This window comes from Cricetulus griseus, unplaced genomic scaffold, assembly GCF_003668045.3.
Source record: "Cricetulus griseus strain 17A/GY unplaced genomic scaffold, alternate assembly CriGri-PICRH-1.0 unplaced_scaffold_1, whole genome shotgun sequence".
NCBI classification, from domain to species: Eukaryota; Metazoa; Chordata; class Mammalia; order Rodentia; family Cricetidae; genus Cricetulus; species Cricetulus griseus.
This window is the reverse complement of record NW_023276808.1, coordinates 5165308-5185008: the sequence shown is the minus strand read 5'-3', so window position 1 is coordinate 5185008 and position 19701 is coordinate 5165308. Positions and strand designations below refer to the sequence as shown.

The window sequence follows — 19701 nt, the reverse complement described above, 5'->3', positions numbered from 1 at the left end:
CTTGGGTCTGAACAGGTTTGGATAGGAGGCAAGAGATCTGCACAGCTAAGTAGTATAACTAAGACATATATTAAAGGTTGTCCCATTTCTAAAAGCCTCCCCAAAATGTCACTTCCCATTTCTCCATCAAGATGGTCAGTTAAGTCACGGATATTGCTTAAGTCGAGAGATTCTCATCTGCTGGTATCAGTCATTTCCCACAATGAAATTCCCAGGAAATTTAGAATTTCATGGTGCCTATGCTTTCACTAGATGTNCTTTTTAAATTCCACCATTTAAAATGTTTATTGTAGTTTCGGTATTAATTAAGTGAAAAAGGTGAGTAACTGCCCACTGTATTCAAAAACAGAAAAAAAGGGAATATCAAATAATCAATCACTTTTAAGGAAATGAATTCAGGAAACTCTACTCTTGTTTATAACAATATTGTGGACACTCATGGACCACAGAAGATCCATGTTTTAGGCTTTGCCATCACTAGCAAGCACAGCACACAAGAAGAGAAACAAAAAGAAACAGAGACAAATAGATGTAGAGACTTACACAGGGGGAAAGACATAGAGAGACAAAGAATGAGGGAGAAAGAGAGGGGGAAAGAGAGAGAGAAAGAGAGAGGGAACTCTCTAAGAACACAATGAAATGTAACTTACAATGTTACAAAAATCGTCACATGTCTTTGTAGCAATTCTTAAATGTAGTTTGGTCTCTCAAGATCACACTCACTGAAAATTCAATCTTTCTAGTAATATGTGTACTAAATACAAGATAAAAATCTTTTTTACTGATGTTTTTCATAAGAGGTAGAACAGATGATCTCTGTAAATCACAGGCCTACTGCATGAGTTCCACGTCAGACAAGTTTACAAAGACACTGTGTTTCAAAACCGACTCACACCAAAATTTTCTACTTAAAAACTTTACAACACTGAGAATGGTCTAACACATAAAGTAATTACCTTACAACTATCCCTTAACAGCCAGGGGTGGTGAGAATGGTTTAACAGATAAAGAACCTACTTTAAAACTATCCCTTAACTGCTTGGGCTATGTGTCACACACTTTTAATCCCAGCACTCATGAGGCAGAGGGCAGTGGCTTTCTGTAAGTTTGAGACCAGCCTCGTCTACAAGAGCTGGTTCCACAGAGAAACACTGTGTTACAAAATAAAAGATTAATAAATAAATAAAACAAAAAACACCAACTAACGCTTCACTTTTGCATTCTCAAGACATTTGCTACAGTACATGCCTATAATCCAATGCTTTTGATGCCAGATAAAATGGTGACAGAGCAAATCCTGAAAACTCTATTTATGTCTCATGGCAACCTAGAGACCCTGGCTCAAACGTGCTAACTGTAAAAGACAAACACCCAAATGGGTTCTCTGATATTTACACCAAAACGATGACACACATTTCCAACTTCCACACATAAAGAATCACACATATAAATAGACATTAATTAATTAATTAATTAATTATAATAGCATGTTTTGGCACACCCATATATTACAATACCTGGATATCAGAGACAAGCAAAGTTCTGTGAATTTGGAGCGAAACTCATCTGCATTCTGAGTTCAAGGACAGAGAAAAATATGGAGAGAAATTTTGTCTCAACATAAAAATCCAACTCTGAATATAATTGACTCATCATGAAATCCTTTTCTAAAATACTAGTGGTCCGGATTAATCTCATTAGAGTACCCAGGTAAAGGAAAATAAAATATCTCTTCAAGTCATTTTTGGTGTGTGCCAGTGGTGGGTGTCAAAGTATTTTGAGACATGAATCTAGCTGAGTATTATTGCAGAGACAGGCAGATCTCAATGAACTCAAGACAATTTACACTACATAGTGAATATCATAGTAAGACATTTCTAAGTCACACACACAAACACAAACACACTCACAAATATACATACAGTAACAATGTCACACCTCCTAAGAGTGCCATTCCCTCCTAAGAAAGCTTATGGGTTCAATTACACTCAGACTACCAAGATTCTTCCCTTCTGCTGTGATTAATTATCTAATTAAAAGATACTCCAGTAATGAAAACATTGGCTTGTTTCCCCTAGGCCAGTGTCTATAACTGTGTCAGCGTAGGAGATAAACTCCAGATAGTCACTGAAAAGAAAACATGTGGAATCATTATTTCTTGATGTTCTCTGTTGCTTTGTCACTGTCTTGTGCTCATCTATCTCTCTTAACAAGCCCCAACCTGCTTACTCAGAGACATTGCCACCTAAGTGGGAGTCTTCTTCCCTTAACAGTCATCAGTCAACACAATCTTTTCCAGGCAGAAATCAGACATTCTGATCTGAAAATACAGTCAATTGATGTTCACTCTGATGATCCTAGGTTTTGTGATTTGACACCTCGGCCTCTTTATGAGACAGAGAATATAATATATGAGAAAGATTTAAAAATCCAAACCCAATATATTAATCCTATCAATCACTTAAACATCAAGGACTCAAACACAAAGACAACAATTGGAAAACACAGATATGCCAGTATGCCAGGAAATGGGAAGAGACAGCACCAAAGATGAAGTAGAAGTAAACTAAATCTGTTCTCTGCATCAAATACCCCTAAAACAAAACCTTAAGGAACTGATAACTTAAAAAATTTTATGAGGAAATTGGTGAAGGTCCATCATTTTCAACAAAATGAATAACTATATTACAGTTATGGATTACAGAAAAACAGCACACAGATTCACATAACATGAGGTCTATACTTGTCACAAAGATACAACAAAAATGTGTAAAATATTTTTGAATGAATGAAGATATTGGTGAGAAAAAGTCAAGAAACAATAGAGGAACAATGTCAACTTTTAATCAATAGACAAATCTAAGGAAAGGAAAAGTGTGATTCTGACAAATGTTACCCAATTACCTATAATTCTCTGTGTATAGAAATTAAATAAACACAGACTTCACAACTTTCACAAAATTATCTCAAAGTGCATCTGAACTGTTGTTTCTGACCCTCCAGCTACTGATAATTCTTCTAAAAACAGAAGCCCCATGCTCTAGAGCTCTCTCCAGAAATGGAGGTGCTCACTTGCTATGGATCAGCAGCTCTTTGAAATTCCATGTTTCAGGCAAATGCAGTCCCAATGATGCTCAATCACAAAACAGCATAGAAAAATGATTTTAAATCTGTTTCCTGCCACATGGATTATGGCAAAAAACATGGATTCTGCCCTATCTACCTGCCCAACACCATGTGCAACTGAGTAATCTCTGCAGACCTGAAACTTCTTTTCTTTCCTGGAACTAGAGTTCACTGAATCACAACACTGTGTTTAGTAGCAGCACCAAGTTACAAGCATTCAAATCATGTATTGGTGAAGGCAATGCACATCACCATTTTTCTTCAAGTTGTTAAACTACTTGCAATATTGAAAATAAAAACTGGGAAATAGAATGCAACATTCACAACTTCTAGAAAACAGAAATCCAGTTTTCTAATCTGTCTTTCCCTGCTACCAAAAGTAGTACCTATAAGTGAACACAGGACAGTGATACTGCAAGAACTATATTGCACATGCCATTAAATCCATACTGGGAGGAAGAGAATACAAAAGCCACTGCCCAGGTCAGCAAATGGACAAACAAATCTACAGTATAGCTCATGGTCCATCTGAATCCAACAGAATTGAATGCTTACTGGGTGGTTTCTGCACATGCTCTTTATCCTAGCACTTGTTAAGAAAAGGCAGTAAGATTGTTGAGAATTGCAGACCAGCCTGGTCTACAAGATGAGACCCCAGACGGAGTAACCCTGTCTTGAAAACCAAACAAACAGTCAAATATTTATCTTTAATAAATAAATAAATTAAGTGAAAGCTCAACAGACATGCTATGAACATAATACACTTACCATTTTATAGCTTTTAGTCTTTCTTACAACTCATTTCAGCAAAGGCAGAAGAGAACCACGGAAAGGACACACAAAATACCTGCCACTAGTTATCCTGACAACTACCTCTCCCCAGAACCCCACATTGCTTATGGCCACCCAACTAGGACTGATATTAGCATCCTCCTTAGTGGTTGATCAGAGATCAAATTACTCAGAGAGCACAGACCTTCCAAATCTGCACTTCCAACACAGAAAACAGAGGCTTAATGTAGAAAGACTGTATTTTACTAGACATTCTTTCTCTCTTATAGAGCACATCCAGTTCCTCATCCAAAGCAGAGGTTCCTTTGTGTGCACATTCTGTTACATATTCAAAGTCCAGTGCAGAAAACCCATTGCTTCAGAGCTGGGAAACCCTGCAACCAAACACAAGTCACATTCACATACTAACTGTGGTTACTGTGTAACTGAGTTAAAGAAAAACAGGCCACATATTAGAAAGCTATTGGGGTAATAATAAGGCTAGGGGCAGAAAAGACAAGGTGAAAATGATGCATTTATAATCTCAAAAATTAGTTTGAAAATGTGAAACATTCTTTATGGCCAAGTTTTCCAGAGATGTAGACACTTATATTAGAGCACATTAAAATCTTTCATACCATTCCTCTAAAGATGAACACCATAAATTGGAAGAACACCAATCCTTAGAAGTGGATAGTAGCATTTAAGTAAAATACAATCACACACAAATGATATTCTTAAAATAACTTCTTACAGCAAGGACATTCCTAAAATAATTACTGAAGTATACCATTGACTTGAAACAAGAGGTCATTTTTCAATGACATTTTCCTGAGGTGAAGGTCATGGGGATATGAATGTTAGGAAAAGTAGATGGTAGGAAAAGATAAATGCTAGGTTGGGGAGGTATTGCAGAGGATATGTCCCAGCTTCTTAAGAAGAAAAGCATCTTGTATACTACTTAAATGAGATGTGAGGATGGAAGCTAATGGGAGAATAATATAAAGTCATCAAAAACTGTTATATAATCAGAGAAATTCAAAAAGAGGCTACTCAACCAATGCCACATGAGACAAACAGGGTATCTCAAGAACATGACTGACAAAAGACACAGTGCTTTAAGACAGACAAAAATATCTCCATATGGTGGGAGGAGCTGGGTTCTGAGGATTTGAAGCAACCCTTCCAAAAGTTCCTGGCATTAACACTGAGATCCACAATTAATAAATGGGACCTCCTGAAACTGAGATGTTTCTGTAAGGCAAATGACACAGTAAACAAGACAAAAGGCAGGCTCAAAGAATTGTGAAACATATTCATCAAGCCTACATTTGGAAAGGTTGATTTCCAAAATATGCAAAGAACTCAAAAGCTCATCACCAAAACACCAAAATATCCAATTAAAAAGTGGGATAAGGAATTAAATACAGATTTCTCAATAGAGAAATCTAAAATGGTTGAAGACACTTAAGAAAGCGCTCAATATACTTAGCAACCAGGGAAATGCAATCAAAACATATCTGTGGTAGCATACTGCTCTTTTCAGAATAGCTAAAATCAAAACCACCAATGACAGTTTATGCTGGAGTGGACTGCAGAAAGGAGAACACTCCTCCACTGCTGGTGGAAGTGCAAGCTTGTACAGCCACTTTGGAAATAAGTACAGTAGTTACTCAGGAAAACTGGAATCAGTCTAGCACAAGATCCAGCAATTCTAATAATAGGCATATAGCCAAATATGAACATTCATACGACAAGGACATATGTTCAACAATGTTCATAGCATCATCATTCATAATAGAAAGAAACTGGAAGCTACCTAGATGCCCCTAAACTCAATAATGGATAGAGAAAACATGTTACATTTACATAATGGCATGTTACTCAGTGGAAAAAAGACAATGGAATCTAAAGATTCACAGGCGAAAGGAAGGAAATAGAAAAAAGCATTTTGAGTGAGGTAACACAGTGATGAAAAGACAAACATTGTATTATTCACTTATATGTTGGATTCTACATGGAACAAAGGATTACCAGCCTAGAATCAAAACTGCAACAGAGAAGCTAGGATACAAGGAAAATCCTAAGAGAGATATACATGGTCATCCAGGGAATTGGAATAGGTCAACATCTCCTGAGATAATTGGGAGCATGGGGAGAGGGGAGAGGGAGTTAGGAGAAGAGGAGGGGAGAAAAGACATGAGGGAGCAGGAAGATGGTGTCAGGGGAAGAATAGAGGAGGGCATGAAAATAGATAACATAATAGACAGAGTCATTATAGGATTCAAGAAAAATCTGGCACTAGGGAAATGTCCATAGACCTAAAAGGATGTCAACAAGTAACAATCTATGTAATAGTCAAGTAGTTACCTTAAATGCCCTTCCCCAGTAATGAGATTGATGACTTGCATATATGCCATCCTAGAGCCTTCATCCACTAGCTGATGGAAGCAGAAGCAGACACCCACAGACAAACACTGAGCTTAACTCCTGGAATCTAGTTCTAGATAGGGAGGAGTGATGAGCAACTGGGTCGAGACCAAGCTGGGAAACACACATAAACAGCTGACCTGAACAAGGAAGAGCTCGTAGACCCCAGACTGGTAGCTGGGAAACCAGCTTAGGACTGATCCGGGCCCCCTGGTATGGGTGTCAGTTAGGAGTCCTGGGCAATCTATGGGGCCTCTTGTAGTAGATTAGTATTTATAGCTAGTATACCAATGTACTTTGGGAACCCATTCCACATAAAGCAATACTCTCTCAGCTTAGAAACACAAAAGTGGGCCTATGACATTCATCACCTGATATGATAGACTTTGAAGATCACTCACCTTCCCTGGGGAGCAGAAAAGGGATTCACTATGGATTCAGTGAGGAGCAGTGGAGGAGCGGGGTGAGGAAATTGTGATTGACATGTAAAAGAAGGTTGTTCCTAATTTAAATTAAAAAATAAAGAAATGCTCACCCACAAAAGCACAGCCTAGGAAAATAAAAATGATTTCAAATCTGATTCCATGGCCTATGGCACCACATAACATGGAATCTGCCCAATCTTCCCTATCAGCACCATGCACACATGAGAAACCTCTTCAAATCAGAAACTCCTTTTCCACCCTGAAACTAAACTTCACTGAATCCATCATTGTGGTCATTTGTACCCCAAGTTACAAGCATTTTAATCATGTATTGCTTAAAGACACATCATCAGTTTCCTACAAGTTCCTAAACTATTTGCAATATTTAAAATACAAACCTGAAAATGGAATGCAATATTCAGATCTTCTACAAACCAGACATTCAGTTTTCTAATCTATCTTCCTACTGCAACTAAAGCAGTGCCCACATGGGAACTCTTAGCAGTAATACTGCAAGAAATATATCCTCCCATGACAGGGCTGCAAAGTCTCCCATTACCCAGTAAATCCATACTGATAAGCACAGAGGAAAAAGTCCACTTCCCAGGTCACCACATGTATCAACAGAACTACAATCTGGCTCATTTTCCATTCAGGTCCCAACAGAATTAAAAGCTCACTGGGTGGTGGCCGAACATGCCATCAATATCATCACTTGGGAGGCAGAAGCAGTGAGATCTCTGTAAGTTCACACCAGATGGTATACAAGGTGAGTCCCAGTACAGCCGTAAGTGTTACACAGGAAAGCCTGTCTTGAAAAACAAACAGCCCATAACTAACTAACTAAATAAATAAAATAATAGCTCAACATACATGCTCTGAACACTGTGGTATAGCTTGTGATCTTTCTTACAACTCATTTCAGCAAAGGCATAAGAAACCATGACAAGAACCCAAAAATCACCTGACATTATTATTCCTGATTTCTAACAACCCCCCACCAAATAGAACCCACATTGGCTAGAGCCACACTATGACTGAAACAGCACAGTCCTTCTAGATCATATTCACATACTAACTGGTGTTACTGTGAAACTGAGTTAAAGAAAAACAGACCACAGATTAGAAACAATGGGGTACTGATTGGGCTTGGAGATAGAAAAGACAATGTGAACATGAAGCATTTATAATCTCAAAAAATATTTTGAAAACTTGAAACAGGCCTGTGTCTGTGGCCATGTGCTCCACAGAGTAGACTTGTATTAGATTTTAAATGTGATTTTGTGGATTATGGCACATCACATGGAATCTGCCCAATCTACCTGGAGAGAACCATGCACACATCAGAAATCTCCACACATCAGAAACTCCTTTTCTTCCCTGGAACTAAACTTCACTGAATCACATCATTGTGGTTATTTGTGCCACCATGTTACAAGAATTTTAATCATGTATTGGTGAAAGACAATCCACATCACCATTTTTTCCACAAGTTCCTAAACTATTTGCAACATTTATAATAAAAACCTGAAAATGGAATGCAGCATTCAGAACTTCTAGAAACCATACTATCAGTTTTCCCTGCTCCCAATACTCTCATCAAATTATGCCTATAGAGGAAAATTAGTGAGAGACCTCCCCCTAGGTCAAAGAATTTACATGGGCCAAATGGGATTTTACAAGACAGTGAATCAGGTCGCACTCTCCCCACTGATACAGGGAGGACTCACTTCACTGTCTGCCACACCTCATCATTTGTTCCTCCCAATCTGCAGACAGTATCCCCTAGCTCACCATTTTGAAGGTTTCCAGATCAATGAAGCTCTCTGCTCAGCTCCCTGCAGCAGCAATCGCACCACAGCAAACAAAACTGCAGTCTCCTCTTCAAAACAAACTTGAAGCCTGGTGTCAGGAAGAGCCCAGCACTTCTGACTGGCAGGTCTCATGGAGGGCCTGATTGGATGGATAGTGGGGCTTGAGTGACAAGAGCACCTCCCATAGGGTTAGAGTGTGCTTAAAGACACAGTATTGTGGTTCCTGGCCATGCCTCCCACACAAGAAAAAAATCCTTTTTGTAGATCTGCAACAATATGCATTTCAATAGCACTCGCCTCAGGCTCAGATTGCAGACTCTGATGACTTCCTGGTCTCCATAGCAACATCCCCTTTTCCTCCAGGGGAAGTTAAAGAGTTTCTACACATCAAACAGCCTCTCTGAGGATGCTGCAATCTAAATCAGACCAACTCAAAATGAATTAGGAAAAGTTCACTTGGGAAACACAGCACGGGGATGGAGCAGAGGGCTCCACATCCTTCCTTTCTTCATTACACTATTCTCCTCTCCCCTTCCTCGCCTGTCTTCCACCCCTGGAAAAAAAATCACAGGAAAGAATCCTAACAGTGTCCAAAGGTTTCTAAAACTCAGGATGAAGCCAGAGCAGGGTGGGCAGAAGAGAGTTGGGTCAGGAGTGCAGGGCATGCTGGGAAATGTAGTCCTGAGCGACTTCTCTGCAGGGAGCTGGGGAAACTTCTCTAGGAACCTCTGGCTCCCCTGGCTGGCTTTGTAAGTGAATGAACCAGGGAATCAGTGAATCAGTGACTGAGCCAGCTGAGCGATCATGTGAACTGAATGCAGGCAGCAGCCAGGCAGCAGTCAGTGTTGCAGTTTAGGAAGGGCCAGCAGGCTAGCTGGAGAGCAGGGTGGGGTGAGCGTGGTGGTGGCTGGGGGTTCATTAATGAGCTCCCCTGTGTGTGCGTGCTCGCTCCCGCCTGCAGTCCATGAATGAATAAATGAATGAACAAATGAGTGAATAAATTAATAAACTGATGAATGGATGGATCGGGTGCAGCCGCGCTGCAGCAGGTGGAAATGGGGCGAACCAGGAGGGATGGAGCCCATTGCCACCAAGGAGCTGGGATCCTGGATCTGAGGGTGTTGTGCGGGTTCATGAGTTAAATAGCTGTTATTGAACATTATATAAAATAGAAATCAGGCACTAGGGAAATGTCTGGAGATCTACAAAGATGACACCAGGTAACAATCTAAGAAAGAAAGGAGAGGCTACCTTAAATGCACTCCCATGATAATGAGAGGCCACCGGATAGCCCTAACAGACACCACACAACTACTCACTGAACTGAAATGGAATCCAGTTGCAGAGAAGGATGAGTGATGAGCAAATGGGTCCAGACCAGGCTGGTAAAAACCACAGTACCAGATGACCTGAACACTGGGGAAGTCTTGCTCCCCAGACTGATAGCTGGGATACCAGCATGGGACTGATCCAGAACCCAAGAACATGGGTTTCATCGAGGAAACCTCGGAAATCTACAGGACCTCCAGTAGTAGTTCAATACTTATCCCTAGCATAGGTGTAGATTTTGGGAGCCCATTCCACATAGAGGGATACGCCCTGAGCCAAGACACACAGGGGTGGGCCTAGGAACCCTCACAAAGGAGACAATAGACTCTGATATCAACCCTATGGATGGCCTCACCATTCAGCGGGAGCATAGAGTGTATATGATAGATAATGTTTTAGTTGGGGGGCATTGTAGGAGCAGAGGTGAGGGAGAGGGAAGTAGGATTGACATGTAAAACAATCTTGATTCTAATTCAAATAAAAGAAAAAGAAAAAAGACAACTCCTGCTCCCACTGTTAGGAGTCCTACAAAAAAAAAGAAATAAATAATGGCTATAATTGAATACTAGGTTTTCTATTAATAACATGTGATGAGCAATTTCAAAAGCCTACATATAATATGATCTTATATAATGGAAATTTGTCAGGGTTTCTCAAATTTTCTCTCAAAAGGGTAATGAATCATGAATTGAACAAGTTTTACTTTGTATAGCTCTGAAGAGACACCATGTACATGGCAAATATTTATTTTACTTTTTAAAACAGGTTTTCCATGTGGCTTTGGAGGCTGTCCTGGAACTAGCTCTTATAGACCAGGCTGGTCTCAAATTCAGAGAGATCCACCTGCCTCTGCATCCTGAGTGCTGTGATTAAAGGCATGCACCACTACACTCTGGCTATGGCTAATTTTTTAAAGGAAAAACATTTAATTGGTTGGCTTACATTTTCAGAGTTTTTATCAAGTATCATCAAGTTGCAACATGAGAGAATGCAGCCAGAAGTGGTGGTATAGAAGGAGCTGGGCATTACACATCTTGACCACTGCCAATGGGAAGTGGTCTGGGACATGGTTCATGGCTTGAGCATATATAAGGTCCACCCCCCAGTGACACACTTGCCTCAGCAAGTCCATTCCTTCAGCAAGAAAACAACCTCATAAGAGTGCCATTCCCTTTGAGCTCATGGAGGGCAATTACATTCAGACTGCCATAGGGACTATGCATTAAGATTCACAAGGAAGTATGGTATGTCCTTTTGTATGAGTAAACAATGAACCCATCATACTGAGGAAGACTAAGTTTTTTTCTTGTTTTTTTTTGTTTTGTTTTTGAGAAAGGGTTTTTCTGTGTAGCTTTGCAGTCTGTCCTGTCACTTGCTCTTAAGACCAGGCTGGCCTCGAACTCACAGAGATCTACCTGACTCTACCTCTCAGGTGCTGGGCACCAAGGCCCAGCCGAGAAAGACTAAATTTTAAGCTTTTTTTCACACCATAATTTACTAGACTATGAAATTTTTGCTGGGACACACCTAAGGCCCCATGAAAAATTACATTAAGTATGCAGCTTTCATTTCAAATAACAAACACATTGTTGATTATCGTTGAATTGGACAGAGAGGCTAGTGAGGAACTTCTTTAACACCAGTTATATTTTTGTGGAATCGTGTTTTAACAACTTTGCTTCCAATGACTTGTACATGTTAAACTTTTATTTTTCCTGCTTTTTCATGTGCCTAAAGATAAGCAATACTGTCATTAATTCCAAGGCATTCTACTATATTTTTGGTATTAATTGTCAAACATATTTATGAATCAGAACCCTGATTGTAATGAGCATAGTAAACAAATCTCTTTTAGACATGTAAAAACGGCTTAGTTAGTACCACTAGTATACCCAAACTGTCCCAGAAATGCAGAACCCAGTGACACACAAACACTTTACTAGCAGACACAGTCCTAGAACCCCATGACACCAATGATCTTTACATTCCTTCATTGGAAAATATTATGTTTTTGAAAGACAAAACAAAACCTGCCTCAACATACCTTTGCAGTTTGCTAGCTTTGGCAAGTTACATTTAATCCAATGGAAAATATCTGTTTGTTTGAATATAATCTTTATCATTTTTTATGGTCACTGGGTTCCCCGCCCCCACCCTTTGTGGAAACAAAAGCAAATCTCCTTCCCTGATGTAACACATAACTTGGTTTTTATTTCGAGCTCAAAGTATCTCTAAAGTATATAGCTTGCTTTAATTTAGCAGTTTCTTTTTTGAAATATCTCCCAATGCTGTTATTTCATTTTCAGTAGCATTTGAAAAATATAATGTTAATGATCTATTATTTAATCTATCTCTGGTAGTCTTAATTTTCCGTTTTACTTTACTGAGCATATCTTTTAAGGCACCTCATAAAGCGTTAATAAAAGTAATCATTTGTTTCTCCTTTTGGTTTTTGAGTCAGGGTTTCTCTGTGGCTTTGAAGCCTCTCTTGGAAACAGTTCTTTTAGACCAGGATGGTCTCAAACACACAAAGACCGCCTACCACTGCTTCCTGAGTGCTGGTTTTATAGGTTTGCACCAACACCACCTGGCATAAATAATATTTATTAAGAAAATATCAGAAGTCGGATATGGGGTAAGAGCCTGAAAGATGAGAGAACCAGTTGATCAGCCATCAGTGACTCCTGCCTCCTCCATTTCTAAATCTAAAACAGAGAAGGATCCTCCCTCAGCCCATCCTTACCAATTCCAGTCTCCAATCTCTCCACAGTTTTCCAAATCTCTATGTTATTTTTTGGTCAGTTGACTGGTAGCTCTGCTCTCTGATGACACCCAAGCTTTATTATAAAAATATGATAAAAAGACCACACAACCCCCAGGACTTCACTTGTTATCCATCACATACGTTTGCTAATTACATTCCTCATATGAAAGTGTCCATGACAGATGTCTCATAGCATGGATATCTCAACATCCTGTGGTCTCAAATGCAACTCAGCTTCCTCTTCACTGCTTCATGCAATGAACTCTCACAGACTCTTCACTTGGGGTCTTATTGTCAAAAACATAGGTGTGTAATATAGTGAAGAACTGACCACAGAAGAAGAACCCATCATCTTTATATTTTGCATCTTTATTGTTTACATAGTCAGTAAAAAATAGGTGATGCTGCAATGATTTTGTGGACCCTACCAAGCTTGAATCAAATTTGCCAGATTTTTAATAATGTTGCTCCTGAGACAGGGAATGACTTTGCCTATTCATTCAATATGGTCAGGGCATTGGTGGATAGAGTTGTGAACTTGGGCTAACTTCCTAGTCTTTTAATGAAGAGCACCTCAGTTCTGAGCAGTCCCGAGTCATATGTGAATAGTTGAGACTGGATTCCAGATCAAGCCATAATGAAAAGCAACTGTGATTAACTGCAGGAGTGCATCTTAGGACACTGCTGGGTGTAGTGGTGCACATAACTCCTGGAACAGAAAATCAAGAATCCAAATCCAGGTTGGACTACATACACAGTGAGATCCTGTCCAATAAGATCCTGTCTAATTGATACTGCCATACTACTAAGGAAGTGAATTAGTTGGCAAGTTTGGAAGCTAAATTGACAGTGAGTACTAGAATGCCAAAATCACCACTTTGTAACTAGTGTAATAAGAATAGGACTGGTAAGATGGCTTAGTGTGTAAAGGGAATTGTGCCAAGCCTAAGAAACTTAGTTCAATTCCCAGGACCACATGGTAGGAAAAAGCCAACTCTGACCTCCACACTCGTGATAGCACATGACTCTCGCACACATAACACACACATAGAACAATTAAATGGATTAAGAACAAAATATGAAGAGAAATTTTATGAGAATCGAGGTGTTTGTATGTTTTAAAGTGTTTCTCCCCAAACTATTTTTGTTGCAAATAAAAATTAGCTGCAGAATAAAATTAATTATACAGTGGATAAATCTGCATGGTCAGTAAATTGGTTGGTCCTCTGTCTTTAACTTACTAGTGAGTGGCATATGCTGGGAAGGCAGAGGCAGAAAGATTTCTTGAGTTTCAGGCCAGCCAGGACTATATCGTGAGACCCTGTCTCTAAATAAATAAATAAAGTAAAAAGAGAATCAGCATCTCCAGAAATACATCAGGTAAAACAATTATTTTAATAGGTGCTTGAGAAAACATTTGAGAAGATTTTTAATATTTATTCTTAGATTCAAAGAGGAAACCTAACAAGTGTGGAACTCAGTGAACATTTCCTTAATGTGACCAAAAGAAGAGAAGATGGAAATAACAACCTATGGTGAAATGATAGAACTTAGGTTCATATCACAGATGGGCATTTTCTTGTGCCTGGAGACCTCTGACATTTTCTGTTAATACATTTAAAATGAAGGTATGCATATTTCATTAAATTTAAGTTGAATATTCCCCCAAAGTAGCATTACGTCGTATGGTAGAATTCCCTATTTAGGAAGTTAGGAGGGAAGTAAGGATTTTAGGGAAGCATTTAAAGTCCCTCCAGATATCTGACTAGTGGACTCAGTGTGGAATTAGGAATGATGAAGAAGCCAAGGTTACCTATCCTTCAGTAGAAGCTGAGGACTTATCTCTGGAACCACAAGCAGGAAGCTAAGATATCCTGTAGACACTATTGTTAGACGTCATGACCAACTGGTAATATTCTTGGGATGGATTCTTAGAGTGAAGCTAGCAGGCCAGGAGCTCTTGGTTCCATATACTTTTGAGAAAGTTCTTATTAATTTATACCTCCCACTAGACATAGACATGAGTTGATTCCCTTCACACCTGTTCATGTCATTCTACTTACCCAGAAGATTGTCCGACCAGTTTCCCTGACCTGTCACTGTGATAAACCACCATGAACATGGCAACTTAAAGAACTTTATTTAAATACATGGTTCTGCCATGGCAGGGAAGCATGGCAACAGGAGGCTTGGTGGCAGGGACTGAAGAGAGCAGAGGGCTCTAGGGCTCCAATCTTGAACCACAAGCACAAAACAAAGAGAGTGAACTAGAAATGGCCAAGACTTTAAACTCCCAAAGCCACATCAAGAGATACTTCCTTACACTGGGCTATGCTTAAGAGAGAAAAATCTCATATACAGGCAGCCTTTGCTCATTCAAGGGGTGGGTTAATACTATGAAAACACTTCCAGCAATTCCTATTAAATTTTTGTGACTTAAAACAAGATAGATTACAGTGTGATGTTTTGTGGAAGCTGTATAGTATGATGCCAATATTACTTGAAAGGGTAAATAAGAATAGTTAAGTTTTTAATGAATGAATAAAGAAAAAATGTGCCATTAGGACTAAAATGACATTGCATAACTACAAATAAATGACTGTGTAGACAAAACAGTGCAGTAAATTGGACTCATCCTCTACTGACATAGAGGATAGGTTAGTAACAGCAGCAGGTCTGTGGCCTCCCCTAGTGGTCCTGAATAAATACCACAGATGGAAGTGATTGCTGTGCATCTGTAAAAAGGTAAACAATTAAAAAGCTTTATTTGATCTGAAAGGTAGTTCTCTATCTCAACCAAAGTCATACATTCAACTAAAGAGTTTTAAACTTCTCTAGGTTGAAACATATACCTAAATCTATTTATCTGTCTGTCTATGTATCTATCTACACATGTTTATGTTTACACATATATAAAATGAATAAAATTGAAAGACAAATGAGCAACAGGAAAATACACAATAAATTATTTCTATCTAGCTCTAAATGTACAACTCATAAAAAGAAAGATGATTAAGGGCTTACAACCCCATTGGGGTAATAAGTGAGATGTCAAGGCAGTGAGTTCACAGGAAATACCCAAGTGGCCACTAAACCCAGGGTATGCCCAGACCCATGTTCAAATTAAAGCAATTCCCTTTGCAGCTGTGAACACTTTGCTTTTGTGTAAGCTCAGTGTCAGTGCTGATGTGGGTCAGCTGATCATTGCACTCACAGTGCTGATTTAACACAAGCATTCTGGAAAGTCATTTGGCAAACAGATATTAGTAAAAACCATCCAGTGACATTTGTCATGACTGCAGTAGTAGATAATTAGTGTCAACACTGGTCTAATGAGGGAGCCTGGTTAAATAGTTACAGCAGCACAGTCATACAGAAATGTGAGAGTTTGCAACAGAGGCTTTAATGATTGCCAAAACGGGACACAGTACTGCAGACTATTAATTAACAAGCATTTTCCTCTGTCACTGACGGAATGCCAATATTTTCCACATCCTTATATTTCATATATTGTCTTAATTTTCTAAAGTGAAAAGTCATCAATTTTGGTATCAGGGAAAAGGGTTTTTTTTCTTCTTCTTGAAAAGTTTTCTTTATATTGTTGCTCTTAAATATATCTCTGTATATTACTAAACAAAATGGATTTCTGCCGCAGTGGGTAGACCTGGTACTGGATGGAGTCTTAATCCTGTGTGTCTGTAGAAATGCCACATGGTGTTTCCTCAGACAGGCACACTAGTGTTTTCTAATAAGCCTTTCTAGGATCACCTTCAGGGCTCAAACCACACTAGCTGCCTGCTTGCTAGCCTCTTCTTACGCCCCCGTGAGACTTAGCGAGAGGGTCGTCTTCCTTTTTGAAGATTTACTTTTGTTTATTTTATGTTGTTGGTGGGGCACAAAGCAGTCAGAGGACAAATTTGCAGAATTGGTTCCCTCCTTCTTCCAGCTTTAGTAGGAGGGGATCCAGGTCTCTGGCTCCTTCTCCCTAAGAAGGCAGGATATTTCCTGGTCTCCCAGCATTCTAAGTTGTAAGAAGTTTTCAATTACTTGTTTTTAGTACTTATTTCGGTGAGCTCCTTTTTCACACAGTACTTTTTTTTTCTATTTACAATGTGTCTGTTTTTAACTAGACCTCATGTCTAGTTAACATTAACAGTAATTCTTCAACCAGGGTTTCACTCCTCCATGTTTATTGATCAACCCTTCTCTCTCTCTGAAGTTTTCTGAACAATTTAGCCTTGGCATAAATGCAGAAGACTTTAAGCACACAGGATACCCCAGGAAACTACTGGTTTTATTTCACTCTATTTTAGAGTGTTCGTATACTTTCAACTCTGGTAAAGCAGGACAATAAATACCAAAATGGAAATGTCACGCTTTATTATTTTGAGAGACTTGTTTGTTCCTGAACACACTGGTTATCACAACTATAACATAGTTTGATGTCTGTCAGAATGGCTATGTGAGTGGCCAAATTTGACTCTGCCTGGGTGCCTTTCAGCCTATGAATGATATGGTCTGTCCTGTCACAGGTGTCCACCTGTACTATGTTGGAGGAGAAGTGTATGTCGAATGCTTAAGTGACAGCAGCATATTTGTGCAGAGTCAGAACTGCAACTACCATCATGGGTTTCATCCCACCACTGTCTGCAAGATCCCCAGTGGGTGTAGCGTGAAAATTTTCAACAACCAAGAGTTTGCTCAGATACTGGCACAGTCTGTGAACCATGGTTTTGAGACCGTGTATGAACTCACCAAAATGTGCACTATTCGAATGAGTTTCGTGAAGGTGAGCAGTGCCCGCCCATCTCATTCAGGCCTGACCCCCGCCTCACCCCTGCTATTTACAATATGTATACCTGTGCCTTCCTGGTATATATTCCTATCAGTGTCCACTAAGAGCACCATTGTCCAAGAGGTTGTCATGGGAATATAGTCCTCTCCTCCCACCTCGCAGGTCCCAGAGATGGAACTCAGGTCTCCAGGCTTGGTGACAGACACCTTTATCTCCCCCTGCCTCCCAGTCATCATGCAGTTTTCGGGTCAAGCTAAGGGTTTAGTAGAGTCCAGGCTGGAGCATGTCTTATTCCAGTACCAGGCAGCCTAGTCATTCTGTGTGTCTCAGCAGTCCTTACGGCTCATATCAGCCTGGGGAGGGACAGCCTAGTGAATCTTGTCAGTTTCAGTAGAGCTTTTACGATGTCTGCTTCCTGAGTTTTAAGGACTTTGCCTAGAGGGTGGAGTGTTTCACCTCCCCTTAAAACATTCAGCCATTCTGGAGCTTCCCTATAAGACAGAAGGTTTTATCTTTGAAGATATTGCTACACAACATGTGTAAAAGGTGAGAGAAGAACCAACTTCACAGATTTGTTCTCTGAGCTCCACATGCACACTGTGGTGTACATTAACACACATTCATGCAACAACAACAAAAAGCTGGGTGCAGGGCTGTGTGTAGTCCCAGCATGGGAGACAGATAGGATCCCTTAGGCTTGCTGGCCGCCAGTCTAGCCTGATTGACAAAAGCCCAGGTGCAGCAAGAGAACTCATCTCAGAAAATACAGTGCAGTGTGATTGAAGAAGACAGCCAGTGTAGACCCCTGTGCTCTCCAGGCATGGACACACAGATAAAGGGGCAAGGGATTGTTCAGTTAAAGGTGTAGGACTCTTACAGTGGTCCTGGGTTCAGCCCAGCATCCAGCTGAAGTGGATCACGATAGCCTGTAACTCTACCTCCAGGATCCAACATCTTCTGAAATCCACAGATACCACATATTCATAGGAAAATCCATACTCAACATGTACATATTTGCACAATTTTTAAATAAAATATTAAAAAATAAAGCCAGTTTGATAATACATGCCTTTTATTCCAGTGCCCAGAAATCAGACAGGAAAGCTCTGAGTTTGAGGCCAGATGGGTCTACATAGGGAGTTTAGGCCAGCCAGGGATACCCATTAATAGTATTTCTCAAAAGTATAAGTAAGTAACTAAAGTGTTAACATAACATTAATGTAATGGGAAATAAATTTTTAAAATATCTTTTTTCTTTTTTTCGAGACAGGGTTTCTCTGTGGCTTTGGAGGCTGTCCTGGAACTAGCTCTTGAAGACCACAATGGTCTCGAACTGACAGAGATCCCCCTGCCTCTGCTCCTGAGTGCTGGGATCTAAGCCATGCACCACCACCTACTGGCTAAAATATCTTTATTCAAACAAGTACTAAATGTATTTTAAATTCGTCATTACCCAAGACTAATAATATTTATTTATTTATTTATTTGATAAAAGGTCTCATTCTGTACCCTGATTGGCCTGGAACTCACAGAGATCTGCCTGCTCCTGCTTCCCGAATGCTGGGATTAAAGGCATGTGCCACTACACCAGAATAAATAGGTGATCCTGGGGTCCTTGGGTAGACTTTTGGTAGCCAACGTCCATCCCCAAAAATTACCCATGCTTTTGCAGTATGTTTGTTGTCTTGTGGGACATAGCCATGAGTCCAAACATAATTATGTGAAGTGATCATATGATTTTTTACTTGGTAGAATGACTCAATGAGATAGAGAGTTACATGACACCAGAGTGTTTTCTTTTTCCTAGGGTTGGGGAGCCAAGTACCAAAGGCAGGATGTTACTAGCACCCCCTGCTGGATTGAGATAAATCTGCATGGCCCTCTCCAGTGGCTGGATAAAGTTCTTACCCAGATGGGTTCGCCCCACATTCCTATTTCCTCAGTGTCATAAAGGGCCTCTGGCTTCTGTCTCTTGCAAATGTTGAACCTTGCATGTACTTGAAGGATGCATATGTCAGACATGTGAAAACCTGACAAGGGAACCTTGATAATATTTGACCTCTGTGACCAACTGTTGGATTAAGAAATTAACAAACATTGGTAACATGATGTTGATATCAAGAATCTGTTTAGTTTACATTGTGATATTCTGTTGTATGATCAACTAAAATGTTGACTGTTAGCAGGACTTTTGTGTATAGTTTAAAAGAGATGGCCAGGCCAGGGACAATTTATCTATTAGAAGAA

At 39.7% G+C, this 19701-nt stretch overlaps 1 protein-coding gene across 1 annotated transcript; it reads left to right on the top strand.

Annotated features, from left to right (window-relative positions):
- Positions 1–17172: 17172 nt before the first annotated feature.
- On the top strand, positions 17173–19405 carry LOC118239757 (mothers against decapentaplegic homolog 1-like). The gene is made up of 2 exons (XM_035453546.1): positions 17173–17448; positions 19262–19405. Exons 1-2 carry the CDS (start codon positions 17173–17175, stop codon positions 19403–19405), a joined length of 420 nt encoding a protein of 139 aa, XP_035309437.1.
- Positions 19406–19701: the final 296 nt, after the last annotated feature.